This window comes from Delphinapterus leucas, chromosome 19 (assembly GCF_059928025.1).
Source record: "Delphinapterus leucas isolate spDelLeu-1000000601 "Yukka" chromosome 19, BTC_Dleu_Yukka2, whole genome shotgun sequence".
Classification (NCBI taxonomy): domain Eukaryota; kingdom Metazoa; phylum Chordata; class Mammalia; order Artiodactyla; family Monodontidae; genus Delphinapterus; species Delphinapterus leucas.
The window spans coordinates 22,801,954-22,821,704 of NC_143147.1; the positions used below are offsets into that span (position 1 = coordinate 22,801,954).

The 19,751-nt window shown below is 46.7% G+C and overlaps 1 protein-coding gene across 3 annotated transcripts in view; it reads left to right on the forward strand.

The window, feature by feature from the left end:
• FAM222B (family with sequence similarity 222 member B) overlaps positions 1-19,728 on the forward strand; it is a 61,867-nt gene extending 42,139 nt beyond the window's left edge. Inside the window, exons 2-3 of one of the 3 annotated variants that reach the window (XM_022595471.3) lie at positions 7,789-7,910; positions 15,653-19,728. In XM_022595471.3, coding sequence (XP_022451179.2) covers positions 7,829-7,910; positions 15,653-17,265 — 1,695 coding nt within the window. In that variant the 5' untranslated portion in view covers positions 7,789-7,828 and the 3' untranslated portion in view covers positions 17,266-19,728. Of the gene's footprint in view, positions 1-4,069; positions 7,911-15,652 lie in introns of those variants that run through there. The other 2 variants (XM_089900725.1, XM_022595474.3) reach the window with 2 other exon arrangements.
• The last annotated feature ends 23 nt before the right edge of the window (positions 19,729-19,751 follow it).

Genomic DNA, 19,751 nt, shown 5'->3' on the forward strand with positions numbered 1-19,751 from the left:
GAAATTTCTAAACCCAGCAGTGAACTTTGGATTAGGCACTTTAGACCCAGAAAAGGAAGATACCTTGGCACCGGGGTGAGGAAACAGAAGCACACACAGGTCCAAACACTCTCATCTAGATTTGTTTTAGAATAATACCTTGTAGGGACTTCTGTGGTGGTGCAGTGGTTAAGAATCCGCCTGCCAATGCAGGGGACACGGGTTCGAGACCTGGTCTGGGAAGATCCCACATGCCGCGGAGCAACTAAGCCCATGCGCCACAACTACTGAGCCTGCACTCTAGAGCCCACAAGCCACAACTACTGAGCCCACGTGCTGCAACTGCTGAAGCCCACGCACCTAGAGCCGTGCTCCGAAACAAGAGAAGCCACTACAATGAGAAACCCTCGCTCACCACAACTAGAGAAAGCCTGTGCACAGCAACGAAGACCTGATGCAGCCAAAAAATTTAAAATAAATAACTAAATTTATTTAGTAAAATAAATAATAATGTCTTGTAGTTACGTATTCAGAATGGAGCAGGCTTATAAAAAAGAGTGAAATAATGCCGTTTGCAGCAACATGGATGAATCTAGAGATTATCATGCTAAGTGAAGTAAGTCAGAAAGAGAAAGACAAGGGGAGTTCCCTAGTGGCCTAGTGGTTAGGATTCTGGGCTTTCACTGCCGTGGCCTGGGTATGATCCCTAGTTGGGGAACTGAGATCCTGCAAGCCATGCAGCTTGGCCAAAAAAAAAAAGAAAAAAAGAAAAGAAATAAAGACAAATACCATACGATATCACTTATATGTGGAATCTAAAATATGACACAAATGAACTTACCTATGAAACAGAAACAGACTCACAGACATAGAAAACAGACTTGTGGTTGCCAAGGGGGGTGTGTGGGGGAGGGATGGACTGGGAGTTTGGGATTAGCAGATGCAAACTATTATTAAATATAGACTGGATACACAACAAGGTTCTACTGAAAAGAATATGAAAGAGAATGTATATATATATATATATATATATATGTATATATATATATGTATAACTGAATCACTTTGCTGTACAGCAGAAATAAACACAACATTGTAAATCAACTTCAATAAAACACATTTTTAAAAAAACGAAGCAGGCTTTCTAAATGACCTTAAGTCTCTTAAATTTCTGTCACCCTTCAAACTTGAAAGCCAGACTCTAGACTGAGTTAGGGGGCCTACTCTGGCGAGGTGATTCTGAGGCAAGGGAGTCACTAGAGAATGCGGCCTCCGTGCAGGTGAGGGGAGGAGAAGGGGTGTGAGTAAGCAGCTCATTTAGATGTTCTTTAAACACATGCTTGCCAAAGTTTTTTAACAGCCTGCTAAATTCTTCACATTCTTTTTCCATGTTGTCTTTGATCTATAAAATTACAGAAGCTATACTGAGGAACTGCCTTTTTCATTTTAACCAGAATGAATACCTGTCTATGATCTGACTTGTTTTGGGCTCAGTCAAGGCCTATTAAAGGACTTTTTAGACACCCTGAGTCTTAAAATTGCACCCAACTTTGATATCTTTCCTACAGATTTCCTTTTTTTTAATGATTTAGCTCTGATGCCTCAGTTTCCCCATCTGGATGTGAGATCTGTGCTTCTCTGGCAGCTTTTCATGGACTCATGTGTGATGTGGGCTTTGAAGATTAAAAACTGCCACATAATTATAGGTTATTTGTTAAATTATATTTAATCTGAGTAATAATCAGAAACTTTCTGATTTGATACAAGTTTCTACAGGAAATCGTAAAAGGTAAAAATCCAATATTTGTGTATTATCTCAAGGAAGCGGTTTCTTCTCGTTGTTATTCTCATTGTCTTGCTGGGCACAGTCCCAGGTACTTATGAGTAAAATTCTACCCAGCTTGAGAGCTCTGCTTGTGATGATGAATGTGGTTAAATACAAAGGTCAGTCTACCTTTCTAAAATTGTTCAGCTTAAGTTATAGTGATACAGCCCTGATAGGAAACTGAAGGCTATTACATACGATAATGAAAAACTGCAAATTCTGATTTGGTGGCTTGCAATGAACACAGCCTGCATTTCACAGTTTTAGGAACACTGATTTCTACCTAATGGGGATGAAAGTACAGAAGCCAAAGGATACTTTTTTTCTTTCTTTCTTTTTTTACTTTTTGGCCTTGCTGCACGGCATGTGGGATCTTAATTCCCAGACCAGGGATCGAACTTGGCCCCCTGCAGTGGAAGCATGGAGTCTTAATCGCTGGACTACCAGGGAAGTCCCAAAGGATAGATACTTTTCAATACAATGCAAAAGTAGTTCCTGGGCCTTTTTTTTTTTTTTTTTTTTAAAGTACCTAGGCAGTTTTTGTCTCCTCTGCTCTCTCACTCTCAGAGTAAAGGCACCTGTGCACACACAGGCGCGGACACTTTTTGGCACTTGTATTATCCATGTGTTTCAAGGACCTAAATTCAGGTAAATTCCAGAGCCTGGGGTTAAAGTGTATTGCTGTTCTTCTGGAATGTGAGCCAAGAATATTTATTAAACATCTGTTACATGAATAATCTCATTCCTGACCCTGTTACTTGGAAGGATAAATAAAAGACAGTCTTTGGAAGCTCACACTCGAGTTGAAAGGTTAGAATGGCCAGGGCAAATACTTGCCTAGGACCTGAATAACAAATTCAGGAGAAAGCACTGGGTCATAGATGAGATAAATAATAGGAGGATCTAGGAAAGAGTATTCATGCTAAAGAAAGCACTGGCAGAGAAAGCACCTTTAGGGACCAGGGTGGGGTGGGAAACAGCGTAGGAACAGGACCTGTTGTGATGGGTCTAAAGGGTAGTTAGAAATAATGTTTCCAAACCCCTTGAGCCTCTGTGTTCAGCTATGTGGAGATGGTTTGCAGCAGGGATAGTTCTGGGCTTTCAACAAAGTTAGTCCAGAGTGAACACCCATCTTTCTCCCAGCCCAGAGTTGTGAGGTTACAATTACAAGTGGCTTTAAGTCCCCTATTGAGTTAAAGATAGAGAAGAAAGATGCCTTTGAGCAATGACTGAATGTTACTCAGATTGAGTAAATAGTGAAAAGTACAAGGTAGTTGGAAGTTCACAGTTACCTGGACTGACAAAAATTACTGGTTGAATAGATTATTTCATTGACACAGACCATAAGATGACTGATTCTGCAGAGCCTGATTTGATAAACATGTAATTTTTGCCATCCTTGACCCTGTTTATTTTCCCCAGAGCAGTATTTCCGTTAGGTTTTAACCTAATTTCTTGGACCCCAGGAGTAAAAGAATGGGGAACAGTAGGATAAAACTTCTACCCCCACTATTGAAAAGTAGTCTTTTTAGATAAGCCTTTTACCTCATGGATGAGAAGTCTTATTAATCAGAGATAGTGATGACTCTTAATTAATGCAGTTTCTCAGTGTTAATCATATTCTCTTAAGATGCATGCGCTTAGGATTTTCACTGTTGGGTATATTTTATAAAGTGGAGTCAAATAACATGGGGCATAACATTTTCTCTTTTTTGGTATTTCAGAGACGGCACTGCTCTCAATTTCATTTTTTAATTAAAGTCCATAAATGGCACGTTTAAAATTTTGGACCACAGCATGAATCAGAAATTGGGCTAGTCAACCTTTTTTTTGCGGCGGTGGGGGGGGGTTTCTTTTTGAAGGTGGGGTTGAAGGCAGGGAAGGAAAAGGAAAGCAGGAGAGAGACTTGGCAAAGAAGGGTACTGGAAGGCACTGGGAGACTATGCTGGGAAGTGATTACTCTAGATCGCTTCACCCCCAGCCCCCAAGTAAAAATGCCTTTGCTAGCATTTTATTTCTCTCCCTTCCTTTTCTCACTAAAAAAAAAAAATATGAAGAGGAGTCTTCCTTTTCCTCCTTTTCTACCCTTCAGTGGCCGTAAGCATAAACAGGGACAAACAGTACAGACAGCGGAGGTTTTCCTACTGGCAAACCTGTCCTAAGGCAGAGATGGTCCTTTATCAGATGCCACCCAGAAAAGCAGAGAGTGTAACATCACAACTCTTAATAAAACCTCTGTCAGTCTCGGTGGGGCGGGGGAGGTGGGGGGCATGGGTGAAAGTCCTTTTGAATTTTCTCAGTGGGGACAGGGTTTTTTTGTTCCTTAATTAGAGGTAGTCTGGGAGAAACTAGCACTTGTGCAAATGCCCCAGGACAGTCTGGACACCTTAGCTCTGTGCTCATGGTAATACCATCGTCCCCCTGCTGAGGCAGCAGACCAGCTGGTGGTGGGAAAGCTGTCTGAGAGCGCCCAGAGAGGCTCTGCCAAGGAGATCTTTTTTCTTTCTCTGTGGCATCTGCAGCTCATTTGGTCTGAGCACCAGGTTACTACTTGATTCTGTTCAGTAGTCTGGACTTGAATTTATTTTTTATTTTTATTTTTTACTTTTGGACTTGAATTTTGAGGCCCTTTCAGAGAAGGTAGAGCTCATGTTGATTTCTGGGTCTAATTGTGCTTCTGGAAATATCAGCTGTAAATTGTATTGGAATTTAACGTTTAAGAAAAAGCCAGATGGTAATCAGAATGTGTGGGTGGTTTGAAGCTTTTAAATAAAAGGCTTGTGCTCAGCTGTCAAGCCTCCAGAGGAGTGCTTTATACTATGCATCCCTGCTTTCTAGAATGGGTTGTGGAAGGAAGTTGCTTCCTTCCTGTTTCATCATACCCTTTGTGACCTTGCCACATTCTCTGCCTTCCCTGCCCTGGCAGAATCTGATTCTTGACTTCAGTAAAACTGCTCAGGGGGCTTGAAGATTAAGGATGGCAGAACTCTTAAAGAAAGGTTCACAAACTAAGGGCTGTACTCTTAGCAGCCCAGTTAATGCCAGTAAGAGCTCAAGAATAGTCTAGACTTGCTGGGTGATTCTGGTTGGGAACATAATCATAGAGGGTCCCAAGATCTGGTGTCTTTCTTATTCATTTACTTCTTCATGCACAAACTAAAAACTGACTTTCTGGAGTCTTTACAGAATTCACCTCTTATTTTTGTTCCTTTCTTTGCTGTCAGTAAATCCATTAATGCCTTTTGCCACAGTTTAGCTGACTTAATTCTCTCTTGTTCTGCCTCTTGAAATCCAGAGTTGTGGCTTGAAGGGCAGTATGTTATAGTCAACTCTTAGGATCCACAACCTCCACTCGTCTCTTCTTGGTTGCAAGGCATCAAGATTTACTAGGTATATCAGAGATTACAGTGATCATAGATTGGTTCCTTCCAGAAGGTACAGGGAGAGAGTGTATCTGCAAGAGAGCTGAATGAATGTGTTTTTTGTACCTCCATCGTCACAGTATCTCAGCTTTCCAGGTGGATTACAAAGCCTGGAGGTGGGGGTGTGCTTGGCTCGTAGAGTCAGCAAGAGGGGCAGGGGAGGTTAGAGGATGAGGTCAGAGAGGTAGTGATCATGTAACAGATCATGGAAGGCCTTGTGGGCCACGTTAGGATTTTGTATTTTATTCTAAGTGAGATGGCAAGTCATTGGAGATTTTTGAGCTGATATGATTTCCAATTTAAAAAAATAAATTACTTTGGCTGCTCTGTGGAGAATAGATTGGGTGATGGGGCAAGGGTGGAACAGAGAGACCATTTGGAATGCTATTGTAGTAATCCAGGCTAGAGATGATGAGATGACAAGTGAATTTATTGCCTACTTCCAAGAAAGGTTGGGAGACCTAATTAAGAAAACATCACTAGGACTTCCCTGGTGGCGCAGTAGTTAAGAATCTGCCTGCCAACAAAGGGGACATGGGTTCAAGCCCTGGTCCAGGAAGATTCCACATGCCGCGGAGCAGCTAAGCCTGTACGCCACAACTACTGAGCCTGCGCTCTAGAGCCCTCAAGCCACAACCACTGAAGCCCACACTCCTGGGGCCCGTGCTCCACAACAAGAGAAGCCACTGCAATGAGAAGCCCGCACACTGCAACGAAGAGTAGCCCCCGCTCGCCGCAACGAAGACCCAGTGCAGGCAGACATACATACATACATACCTAAATAAATAAATAGGAAAAAATCACTAAAGCCCCTCACACAGTCCATTTCACAATATTAGGCTCCAGTATTTGTTAATTCTCTTCCTTTCCTTAGAGTTTGCCCTCAGCTATATTAGGACCATAGGGGAGAGGTTATTAAATAGAGATCAGCATTCACAAGGGAAGGGTTGTGAGCAGTACCTCAGTCATTTGACCCTAACAGAAGACTTTTTATTTCTTGAGGCACTGCAGTTGGCACAGTGTGTTCATACTGTCATCCCACCCACCAGAGACCTGAAAAGACTGAATCCGTGCCAGAACTCTGGGGCAGCTCCATTCTCATTGAGGCATTCACTCTTCAGTTCTTTCGGCACTTGCTATCTTAGACACAGTTTGAGTAGCCTCTTTTACAAAGTATCTTTTCAGCTACCTGGCCTTTCCAGCTGGAGCTCTCTGATACTCATCGTGACAAGGTAGTTTCACATACTTGAGAGGGCCCTCTAAGGGAAAGAAAGAGGTTTTGTGGTCCTTGTTTAACATTTGAGCTTTCCCCCATTCCTCTTTTCTTGTGATCTAAAGCCTTAATATGCTACCTTGATTTCTGGGGTTTGCAGTATGGGAAAGGAATTTAATGTGTTTTAGTACATTCTAGTTGTTTGGGAAAAAGCTTGGTCCTTGGTACAAAGGGAGCTTGCATTGTTGACAAGGCTTCCTTCCCTACCGAAGGCTACATCAGTGTCTGCTTGCTTTGGCTGTGTGAGTCTTGTTGGAAGACTTCACTGATGGAACCACGCCATCTTGATACAACGTCAGGACTGCCTGCCCAAAGAGGGCTGCTTGCAGCCTACCACCTCCTTGATTTACCCTGGGAGCAAAGCAATTTTTTTCTTTTTTTGGGTTCTGGAGGTCTAATTGTGTGAAAGGAAATAACAAGGTGAATCCCTAGAAACATACAAACAGAGTTTGCTTTAATAGTAGTTAATTTGTCTCTTAGGATGCTTTGTTCCTTCCTCTTTTTAAAAGTAAGTTCAGGTGAAATTCCCTGGCGGTCCAGTAGTTAGGACTCCGCCCTCTCACTGCTGAGGGCCCAGGTTCACTCCCTGGTCAGGGAACTAAGATCCGGCAAGCCATGGGGCGTGGCCAAAAAAAAAAAAACCCCAAAACAAAGTAAGTTCAGATTACTGGGGTCGTAAGTTGGACTTTGGGAGCCTTTGCAACTCATATACTGTACTGTCTCTGGAAATGTCTGACTGCCCCAGCCGCCAGCCAAGGCTGAGAATAGACTGAGCCGGGCCCTATGAGGGCAAGCTCTCTTCAGGAACGTTGTTCTGTTTTCAGGGAGAAATCATCTTTTCCTTCACCTCAGTGAGACTGTGCCCTAGCCTTTGTGCTCCTGCCTCAGCTGGGGCCCAGATGAAAGCCAGCCTGCCGTTTATCTGGCAGCCACATGGGCTTATCCAAAAGCAGTACGGAGAGGCAGTCTACAGGAAATGCAAATGCCAAGCGAATGCATCTATAGCTTGTGAACATAAAGACCTTCAGTTGTTTGTGTGGATAGGTATTTTCTAGTTTTCATTTTCCCCACCCAAGCATCTGTGCTGACTGAAATATTTGAGCCGTAGTAATAGTTGAGAGCAAATTGTGCTACAGATAAAGACATAGATATATTTTCAACCAAAATGCTACTAATTAAATTGTGTATCTGTCTAAGCCTGGACCACTGTTGCTCATATCCGATGTCCCCGGTATCTTCCTTGAGTGAGTCGCCTTGTGTTCCATGACCTTGTTTTTTTGTCATTACAGTGTGAGTGACTGCCTCACGTTGTGCTGATGCTGGTCTGCCATGCTAGCCTGTCTACCAGGGCCAGGTGACCTGTCCTTGCAGCTTCTTTCTCACACGCAGATGAACACTGGACTTCAGAAATGTAAGTAATCTGGATCCCAGTGAAGGATGTGACCCTTTATTTTTTCCCTACATTTGAGCTATACCAGAGGCACATTCGGGGTACACTGACCATGAATTTTGGTACCTACAAGATATTCTTCAGCACAGACATCAAGAAAGCAGCTGCAAAACTTGTCAACATTGTGAGACACTTCTCTGATCAGAGAGATCCTCTTTTTTTTAATTAATTAATTTAGTTAGTTATTCTGTTTATTTGGCTGGGTCGGGTCTTCACTGCAGCACACAGGATCTTTGTTGCGACGCGCGGGCTCAGTAGTTGCAGTGCACGGGCTCCAGAGTATGCAGGCTTAGTTGTCTCGTGGCATGTGGAATCTTAGTTCCCCCAACCAGGGATCAAATCTGTGTCCCCTGCATTGGAAGGCGGATTCTTAACCACTGGACCACCGGCGAAGTCCTGAGAAATCCTCTTAAATACTAGAATTCCCCAGTGTGTATCATCTTAATTTTAATTGTTGCTGATAGCTATCTGTTAAGCAATAAGGCTATAAGGAGTTTTACAGGATATATATATCAAAGAAGTGTTTCAATTTGAACCCCCATGAGGAATTGAATGAAAACTCACAGTCCAGATTACTTACTGTATCTCTGAGACAAACTGTATCCACTGTTCTGTTGTTTTGAGCTCTCTGAGCACTCTCTGCCATGGAAATAGACAGTTCCCTTTGGCTTTGCTGTCTGCCTTCTGAGCTGTGGGCCTCAGTTCACAGCAAGTAAAGAAGCTTCCGCCTCCAGAACGGATAGGAAGGTAGCTTGCTCAGTCTCTCTGGGCGTGTTCCTGTTAATATACTTGCTATAAGACGGAGTTTTTGAGAACTGTTAGATTCCTGTCTTACATTGGCTGGAATTGGGGCTTTATACTTTGTATTTTCCCAGATTCCTACCTTCTATCCCTGTACTACATCATGTGCAAGGAAAAGAGTCTATTCCTGGCTTATTACCATGTACGGCATCTTCAAGTGTGAAAATGGCCCTAAATTTGGAATAGACTTTCCTTTCAGAGCAAAAAGGGAAAATCAGTGAGGCATCTAGGCTTACCCTTTAATAGAAAAGGAGCTTCAGCACCTTATCTGAATCCTTTATGACAGAGGTTGGCAAACTTTTTCTGTAAAGAGTCAAATAGCAGATATTTTAGGCTTTGTGGATCATCCCATATGGTCTCTGTTACACGTACTCACCTCTGCTGTCGTAGGGCACAGGCAACCGTAGACAGTATGTAAACAAATGAGTGTGGCTATGCTCCAGTAAAACTTTCTACAAAAGCACAGCAGCTGGGTTTTGGCTTGCAGGCTATAGTTTGCCGCCCCCTGCTCTGTGAGATCATCTTCAGAAGTTAAAAATGGTCTGGCCTCTTGACTTCCTTTCTTTGAGGGAGAGTAAGACTCAGAGCCTGGCTAGTTCTAGAATTTGGCCAGTGAATCCAACTTGGCGTCATGACAGAGCTGAAGGTGACAGTCTTCCTTCTGCAGCTGCTTGACACAATAGGCCGGCCCTGCTGTCCCAGCTCCTCCCCAGCTTTTCTCTTACTAAAGGATAATTGGGTGAGAAAGTTGTCTGGGCTCCTTGGCCACCCAAATCTGCATGCTCACTGCATTGTGACTGGCTCCAGACTTCCAGGCACACAACTGGGGAGGGAGTGTGCTCAGAAGCATGCAATAAGATAACAAAGAGCAGCTCGCTGTCTGTCTTCTAGGTTCCTTAGCGCACTCTGACGGGCTTCGCCCAGAGATGTCCTGTCAGGGGCTGAACTGCTTGGGAAGAAAGGCAAGTTGGCAGCTTTATCTTAGTTGCTGACTTGGAACCTTCACGCCCTTCTCCCCAAAGCAGTCCCCAAGTAGCCTCTGCCAACCACTGTCCCAAATCTATATTCAAGAATTGAGGTATGGGGCTTCCCTGGTGGCGCAGTGGTTGAGAGTCCGCCTGCCGATGCAGGGGACATGGGTTCGTGCCCCGGTCCGGGAAGATCCCACATGCCGCGGAGCGGCTGGGCCCGTGAGCCATGGCCGCCGAGCCTGCGCTGCTGGAGCCTGTGCTCCGCAACGGGAGAGGCCACAACAGTGAGAGGCCCGCGTACTGCACAAAAAAAAAAAAAAAAAAAAAAAAAAGAATTGAGGTATCCTTTTTCCCTGGTTTCAGGCTTACCTGTCCGTTTAGGGGACAGTGTATTTGAATCCCTTTGACTCTCTTGTTGCTCTCCTTAACTACACCTAAACTTTTGCAGAGGAGAAAACCCAGTGGTGTTTTTAAGCCCACTTACTTTCTTCTTTCCTCTCCCAAAATGTGTAAGAAAAAAAAATCCTGGGACTTTCCTGGCCGTCTGTGCTTCCAACTGCAGGGGGCGTGGGTTCAATCCCTGGTTGGGGAACTAAGATCCTGCAGGCCACACAGTGCGGCCAAAATTTTAAAAAAGAAGAAAATCCTGTCTTGTGACTTAGCTCTTCGCATTAGGCATTTACCATTAAGGTGAGATGGAGTATAAGCTGTCTCCTTTGGAAACCAGCAGCCAAGGAGCTGCTCAGAGCCCAGGCCTATCAGCTGTAGAGACCTTAAAACCAGTTTTGTAACTGCTATTCAGCCTTTCCCTGCCCCCATCCTAGGGAGGGTCTTAAAAGGTGCTCAAAACACAGAACTCCGTATCTGGTGAGGGGATGGGGTACTGATATTTATAGCTTAATACATGTTTGGTTTTTTTTTTATTGTTAACATCTTTATTGGGGTATAATTGCTTTACAATGGTGTGTTAGTTTCTGCTTTATAACAAAGTGAATCAGCTATACGTATACATATATCCCCATATCCCCTCCCTCTTGCGTCTCCCTCCCACCCTCCTTATCCCACCCCTCTAGGTGGTCACAAAGCACCGAGCTGATCTCCCTGTGTGATGCAGCTGCTTCCCACTAGCTATCTATTTTACGTTTGGTAGTGTATATACATACATGCCACTCTCTCACTTTGTCTCAGCTTACACTTGCCTCTCCCCATGTCCTCAAGTCCATTCTCTACATCTGCATCTTTATTCCTGTTCTGCCCCTAGGTTCATCAGAACCTTTTTTTTTTTTTTTTTAAGATTCCATATATATGTGTTAGCATACGGTACTTGTTTTTCTCTTTCTGACTTACTTCACTCTGTATTGCAGACTCTAGGTCCATCCACCTCACTACAAATAACTCAATTTTGTTTCTTTTTATGGCTGAGTAATATTCCGTTGTATATATGTGCCACATCTTCTTTATCCATTCGTCTGTCGATGGACACGTAGGTTGCTTCCGTGTCCTGGCTATTGTAAATAGAGCTGCAGTGAACATTGTGGTGCATGACTCTTTTTGAATTATGGTTTTCTCAGGGTATATGCCTAGTAGTGGTGTTGCTGGGTCCTATGGTAGTTCTATTCTTAGTTTTTTAAGGAACCTCCGTACTGTTCTCCATAGTGGCTGTACCAATTCACATTCCCACCAACAGTGCAAGAGTGTGTAGCTTAGTATACTTTATACTGTAAGAGTCAGCTCAAGGCAGGGGAGATGGGTCTGGGGTCGGGAGAGGGCATATGTGGCTTCTTGGCCCAGTACTGTCAGTCACCTGGCTAATCACTGTTCCCCAGGCTTGAGCTGCCTTACGTACAGAATCACAAGATTGTTCCCTTGAAGCGCCAACATTTTCTCTTCTCCCCTTCCTCTTCTACATGTATAGGAGAATGTGATGCATTTTCCAACCTAGAAGTGTAATTTGCCATAGTTCAGGCTGGATTAAAGGGCATTTTGCCTCTGGGTGGGTCCTGCACTTGGTAGAAGACCACAGTTGTGGTTAGGTGGATGCCCTCCTAGAACTTTTCTCAATTGTTATTCCATAATGTCACTTGCTTTGAGAGACCTCAGCCATTTTGGAACTTTGTACTTGCAAAGTCTATTTTCCTCTGACCCATCTTCTCCCAATTCCCCAGAAAATGTGTTTTTGAACATTTTTTTCTTCATTAACCCCAAGCCTCTGCTCCTAATTTTCCAGCTCACAGGTATATAGATAGGGTGGCCTGGTAAATATTTCTGGGTAGAGTGGTTGAAATGACCAAAGATCCCTGGTCGTCAAATCATCTTTTAGACAGTTACTGTGACCTCTTTCATTGTAGAGTTTTGGGGCCTAGGGCAAGTATCGAAATTAATTTTTTACTACTTCTCTGTATGCTTATGTGCCCCCTAGTGGAAAGACCTGGAAATGGTGAATTGGCCCAGTGACTGGATGAACTACAGAGAAATACCAGAAACATTAGCTAACGTTTTTTGAGCGCTTACCATATGCCAGGCACTGTCTTGAATATTTGTATGCATGTTCTCATTCATTCCTCAGTAATTCCATATGGGAGACTCTCTTATCTTTCTTTTCAGAATGAGAGTGTTTGTCAATGTCTCGTTACTATTCAGTGACTGGGCTAGAACTCACACTTGGGTCAGACTCCAAAGCCTGTATTTGACACACACTGCCTGTGTCTCTCCACAGGTTAGAGGTTCCTGCTGCATAAGCCACCCATGTCTTTTGATCTTCAAAACAGAAGGATAAACAGGGAGGTCCTTGCAGGGAAGCCTGGATTCAGGGAGATCCCCCCAGTTCCTAGAATAGACAACAGTGCTTTCTGTACTACATGTGATGCTCAGACTCAAGTCCAGGAGGTATTGCAGTCAGGGCTTCCATGGTCAGGTTACTTTGTCCCGTCTGTGGGCAGACTCAGCCAAACCTGCTATCCTTGAATAATAACTATTGACAGTCATAGTTCCTGTTCACAGAGCATTTCCCATTCATTGGATCTCTTGATCTTAGTAATTCTGCAAGGTAGGACAGCAGGGACCTTCCCTATTTATAAATGAGGAATGACTGAGAGAGAAACTGAGTAGTCAGATAATAAAGCCAGTGCTTCAATCTGGATCTCTTTTTTTCTAACCACAGAGTCTCTGTTCTCTACACTGCCTTATGTCTCGATGAATGACAGCACTGGTACCAGATATTTAAATAAGTTGTTTACAGAGCTGTAGTATCTGTTAGCTGTGCATTTAGAGGAAGATGATGCAGAAGAAAGAAAGGCTTCAGGGTGCCTCTGTGGGGACTGAGATAAAGTACTGAGGAAAACTTGGCTATTTTTTAAGGGTTGGGCTGAAATCTGGTACATGACGTGGGTGGTGTTGGATTCCCAGAATGTGGCCTCTTTCTTGTCCAATATGCTCCTCTCATCCTTGAGATTCTTCCTTAACATACTGTAGCCTGTGTCCACCCTTCCCACCCCTCACCTCACCTCATCACCACTGTCAACATCAGTGGAGGCAGGACAGAGCGAACTAATCGGTGTAGTGTCCCACTCCATACTTCTGACTGAGGCCAAGCCATCAATACCTCTGCCTCTGCTAGAAAAAAACCAGCCTTAGAGTTGATATTGACTTGGAGCAAAGGAGCTCTATTATTCAGCAAGCCGCTGTACCAGTCTCTCTTCCCTGACCTTCAGAGAGAGAAGCCCATCAGCATGGAGGAAAGCTCTTCCAACGTGGAGGGGTGGACCTTCCTTTCCTGTCCGAACTGAAGCCCAGCAGCCTCAGACTCCCATTATTCAGCCGAGTCCCAGTTGCTCAGTCAGACAGTACACTCACCAGGCACCTGCTACACGTTTGCTCTGGGTAAGGAAGACATGAGCCAGGAGTGCCACACGTTTTTGATCAGCCACACAAGAGCACAGTGGCTGACCAGGGCAGCTTCTAATGGAATTCTGGCGCCTTGAGTTTAGGGAAGATCTTTCAGTGATCCCAGACTTTTTTGGTGTCTTCTTGTCCAGGAGAATGTAAAACCGGTCAGAAAATGGCCCCACTTTGTCGAGACTGAAGCCTATTAAGGGTCAGTGGCTTATAAGAAGCCGCAGAACTCTCCTGTTCTCCAGGCTTTGACCTCCTTGCCAGCTAGTGCTACCTAGTAGGTGGGAGACTTCCAGGCCTCTCTCTGCTTCCTGCCTTCAGTTGTCACTGTCACATTCATCCTTCTAAATCAGTCCTTCTTCAAATCAGTCATCTTACAAACATTTCGTTTATGAATGGAGCAACTATTCTGTACTCAGTAAATAAAGCAGAGCCTTAAATATGTGGGAGTGCCTACTACGTTCAAGGCATTGTGCCCGTGTTTGAAAGCAAACCTTTTCCTTTCTGTACCCTTTTTGCTAAGTTCTGCCTCGTCGAGCCTGGGTCCGGATCTCTCTGCCTCTTCTGGACTTGAGCTTTCTTTTCTTGCTTCCAAGAGCAGCGGTTTCTGAGCAGTTGCTGCCCGCCAACCAGCAGTGTCACCTGACGCAGGCCGCTGTGCCCTTTTCCTGCCAGCACACTCACTAGACTACCTCTGTTCCAGCTGATGCCCAGCGACGTGACTTTGAATGGGGTCTCCTCTGGGCCAAGCCAGCTGAGGCCACAAGCCAGGCATTTGGCCAGCTCAGTCCTTGGTCTGCCCTGGCTGCCCCCTAGAAGGGGAGGAAGTAGGGAGGGAATCAGCTAGCTGAGCCAAGGCTCCCAGCCAGTCCCCTTTTTTTTTCTGCTCTGGGCAGTCTGTGTACTTACTCAGCAAGCCTTTATTAAGCACCTTCTGTGTATACTCAGGGGAGACCCTCCCCAGAGAGAGGGAGAAGGGAGCAGAGACCCCTTGCCAGGAGCCTGGCATCCTTAAAGAGCTCTTGTTCTCAGAACCTTTTCCTTTTTGATGGAAGCACGACATCCGCTGGAGCCCCCTGATGGGAGGCAACTGGAGATGGGAACAAAGAGACTGTTAGCATTAATGAGGCCCATTGAGCGGTGTTTCCGCAGTCTCCAAAGAAGGCAGGTTTTTCCTCTTTCATTTTGGAAAGTGACAGCTCACAAGGGCCGAATACAGACTATTTTTGGCTCTCAGGACTTAAAGATTCTCTGAATCCTTTCTCCTCAGTTCCCTCCCTGCTGCCCTGTCATTATTGTCACCCCCACAAGGAAATAAATAAAGCCTTTTGATCTTCACCCAGTCAGGCTTAGAGTAAGCTGTAAACAAAAGTGAACTTGTGACTTGGGGATGGGGAAGGGATGTTGGCAGCTTACTCCTCTGCCCCTGAAAAAGAAGCATCCTGTCTGCTGCGCCAGGATGCCCACCCAGTCGGCACGGTGCCCCAGCTGCCAAGGCAGAGAGAAAGTTGATGCCTCACTGGCAACCGCAGACTGTAGAGGAGTCATTCTGGGTACCCTCTTCCTCAGGGTGTCATGGGACAGGGACTGAGTGGCCCTGACAAACAGCTCTGCTTAGAACCTTCAACCCCCAGGCCAGGATGGGCTGGTAGGAACTTGGAGAGAATTCCATGTGAGAATTGGCCAAGTTCTGGCTCTCTAAGATAGAGACTTCTGCAAGTTGCTCTGCTATTCTGATCTTTACTGACTTCGTTTGTTAAGTGGGAATACCATGATAGTACCTGCGTCCTAAAGCAGTAGCAAGGATTCGTTGAGACAGCCTGTCCTCAGCACGAGGCCTGGTCCATTAGAAGTACTCAGTCAATGTGAGCAGTGCTTGTTTTTGTGGGGGCTGAGGCCGGGTCTCAGTGGAAGACTAGAGATGACAGCTTAGTTCGCCCTGCCCCTCAGGCCCTCAAATGGGAAATCTAGAAGGGCTGGTTGGCTTGGCACTGATGAGCTCCGTCTCCTTCTTTGCTCTCCTTCCCCTTCTCTCTCTAGGGGACACTACACAGAAAATGAGAACTGCTCACTATCCTACCCCAGCCGAATTGGACGCGTATGCTAAGAAGGTCGCAAACAACCCACTGACTATAAAAATCTTCCCCAACAGTGTGAAGGTTCCCCAGCGGAAACACGTTCGTCGTACTGTGAACGGCCTCGACACATCAGCCCAGCGCTACAGCCCCTACCCGACTCAGGCTGCCACCAAGGCAGGCCTGCTTGCCATTGTCAAAGTGCCAGCCAAAAGCATACTCAAGGACTTTGACGGCACCCGAGCCCGGTTGCTCCCTGAGGCCATCATGAACCCCCCAGTGGCGCCCTATGCTACTGTGGCACCCAGCACTTTAGCCCACCCCCAGGCCCAGGCTCTGGCCCGCCAGCAGGCCCTGCAGCACGCACAGACCCTGGCCCATGCCCCTCCCCAGACGCTGCAGCACCCTCAGGGTATCCCGCCACCCCCAGCGGCGCTGTCCCACCCTCAGAGCCTCCAGCAGCCTCACGGCCTGGGCCACCCTCAGCCCATGGCCCCAACCCAGGGCTTGGTCCACCCTCAGGCCCTGTCTCACCAGGGTCTCCAGCACCTCCCCACTCCCTTGCTGCACGGAGGCCGGAAGATGCCAGACTCAGACGCCCCCCCGAATGTGACCGTGTCTACCTCAACTATCCCCCTTTCCATGGCGGCCACCCTGCAGCACAGCCAGCCCCCGGACCTGAGCAGCATCGTGCACCAGATCAGCCAGTTTTGCCAGACGAGGGCAGGCATCAGCACTACCTCAGTGTGTGAGGGCCAGATCGCCAACCCCAGCCCCATTAGCCGCAGTCTGCTCATCAATGCAAGCACTCGGGTGTCGACCCACGGCGTCCCCACACCAATGCCTTCATGTGTGGTCAATCCCATGGAGCACACCCACGCGGCCGCAGCCGCATTGCCCGCTGCGGGCCCTGTCAACCTGCCCACGGGCATCTCTCGAGCCCCCACTGGCTACCCTAGCGACCTCAAGCCAGTCGCCTGGAACCAGCACCAGCTGGCCCACCTACAGCAGATGTGCAGTGAGGCCGGCGGGACGCCGGCCCCTGGCCTGACAGGCAAGCATGCGGCAGGACGCGAGTTGGCGGGGCCTGGCTTTGTGGGCAAGGCCCCTGCCTACCCGCAGGAACTGTGCATGGCGCAGGCTTTCCATCTGAAGCCACCCCTGGAGAAGCCAACCCCGTCCCCACCAGTCAACGGCCTGGCAGCCCCACTGGCCTACCCTAATGGTCACTACTTCCAGCCCCTGTGGAACAACATCCTGCCCACTCCCAACAGCGACAGCTCGGGGTCTCAGGACCTCGCCATGCCCTTCCACAGCGGGCAGCCTGCGGGCGCACCCCTCGACTGCGCGGCAGCGGCGGCTGGGGCCCACTACCGGGCGGGGACCGGGGGCGGGCCGGCGGCAAGCCAGAACAGCCTGGTGCAGACAGTGGATTACCTAAGCGGGGATTTCCCGCAGGCCTGCTTCCGAGACCAGAGCCTGGCCGTGCTGAGCAAGGCCCACCGAGCCCCTGGCAGCCGAGCCCCTGATCCCACAGATAGTCGAAATCTTCATATTCAGCACCCTGGGTATAGATAGGTAGCCCTGGTGCCCTCCACAAGCTACACATCATACGTCACCCTCCTAGGTTTAGTCTTACTTTTGAGTGATTGGATAGTTTCAAAGTTTCACTGCTCCAACGTGATCATTCTTAGATGTCTAAGAAAGGGAGTTTAGTGGGATCTAATTGAGGACGGGGCGGGGGGGTCCTCTTTGCTCTCATCTTCCCCTCTACCAGCCCCAGCAACTTTTGGGTTTATGTTGGGACCTCATCCCAACTTCAGGCTTTTCTCTCCAATGCCTGCCTGTCAGTGCAGTTCTTCCCCCCACCCCCACCTCGGCCATTTCCCACAAGACCCCTTTTGTCTGTTCCTGCACCTCTCACTGTTTCTCTTTGGACTGAGGTGTGGGCTAAGGGAAGGGCCCCCTAGGTCAGGTAGCTGTCAGTGCCCAGCCACCTAAGCTAGGTCTCTCCCTGTCTGTCTCTCTGGGACTAAGAAGCCAGACCTCCCAAGTGCTCTGAAAGCCAATTCCTTGTTTACCCAAAGACCTCAAATCAAAACTGACCCAGTCTGCATCTCCTCCCAGCCCTTCTCCTTTCCTCAAGGCTTTGTTTTACATCTGCATTGATCCCAGAGCCACTGCACTTGTCCTTGCCACACTCCTCAAGGGCATCCTGCACGCACGTGGCCATAGCCTTGAGACCAAGGGGAAAAAAACCCTGTGTTTGGATTGATACCTTGGTTCCTGACTCCCTTTCCCTGCCTAGAGAAATGCCGAGACCATCCAGCATACCCAAGATCTTTCTCGCTGCTGTCTCTCTCCAAAGTCATCTGCTGCCCTCATCCCCCACTCCCCCCTCAAAAAAAAAAAACGCAAAACAAAACAAAAACGTCTTTCTTGAGGGATTAGGTAGTAGGTATGGGATGATCACATTGGAGTTTGGAATTAAAAACACTGAAAAAAAAAAAAGTGCATTTGGTTCTCTCTACACTGGCTAAGAATATTGCTCTACGCTGTAAGTTTTAAACGTCCTGTTTCTGTATGAATGTAGTGTGGGTTTGAGTAGCAATGTGTGTGAGCGGCCCCACAGGTGCATTCACTGTCTAGTCACCTTTCACAGCCCCTCAGTTTAACGAAGACGAAAACACAAAGCCTTAAGCTCTTTGAATTCTCCTTTACCAAATGAGCATGGTTCTAACAGCTGGAGATGGGCCTCTCTTGGAAACAGCCCCCTTCTGCCCCTCGCCCTTTCTTCACCCACTCCATGCTCCAAGTCTCATTCCCAGGTGACAATGAGTTGGCTAGAAATTTAAAACTTTTCTGTAACTTCAGATTATGTTTTGTTGTAATGTTTTGCACCCTTCTGTTAAAGATGCATAGTTGTTGGGCTTTTTTTTTTTTTTAAACCAAATAAGCCCTACCCTTTCCTCTTGTCTCTGGGGAATGTGAGCTGATTTTCTTATTTAAGATTTGGGGTTTTGTTTACTATACTATCCACTGTTCTTTAGCCAGAAATTCTCTAGTGATCTGAAGCAGTGTGACTGAAGACCAGTTTTTAAATTATGTGTTGGCAAGTTGCCTTATATTTAAAAAGAGAAAAAAAAGGAAAAAAATGCCTGATTGTGTTATGCCAAATGATAGCAACATGAAGTCCTAACTCATTGTTCCCAGTGGTTTTCCTGCCGTCTGTGAACACTGGCACCTCCCTGTCCTGAGCCCCTAGGAGTACCTGCAGCTTCTGGTGCGATGCCTTCTCCCTGTGTGTTGGCCACCATCTCACCCAGGGGCCCCTTCCAGTTCTCGCTTCTCTGAGTTAAATTCTCTGAATGAACACCATTGTCTCCCTTTATCCCTTGCTTGATCTCCAAACCAGATATTTTTGCTGTAATTTGTTCCAATGCCTACCCCCAAAAGGTGAGCTGCCATTTTAGGAAATTGGACCAGACACCAACTTGGGGGCTTAAAATCAAACCTCAAACCCATCTCTTCCTGTGTAGGGGTGCAAGCCTCTGAAGCTCTCACTCCCACCCCTAGTCTGCATGGAAAATGTACTGTGACCCCCCCCGGCCCCCCATCTACCCTCGCCTTTGGTGTGAGATGTTTCCTAGTTCACCCTGAGCCCCTCTCCCCCTCTGCCAGCCAACCCCCAACCAGCAATAAGGGTCCAAGCCAGGGCCTCCTATCCACACCCCCTGCCTCCATTCCACACTGCCCCTAGAAGATACCTGGATCCTCACGCCGCCCACATACTGTAGCATTCATTCTCCATCTCCTTCATCTTCTCACCTGTGGTGGTTTATGGGTGTGATGGGGTTTTTAAGATTATTATAAACCAGTAAAAAGAAAAAAACTCACCTTTGATCTTGTCCTATTCGTTTAATGCTGTCAGTGTTTGAGATGATCTTTCTTAACGGTCTTTAATGTCTTAAGAGAATTTCTCATTTTTAAGGGGACCCCTATAGTATTTGTCCCCGTCAGAAGCCCTCCCACTCCATTATCCCAGACCAGGTGTGTTCAGTCAG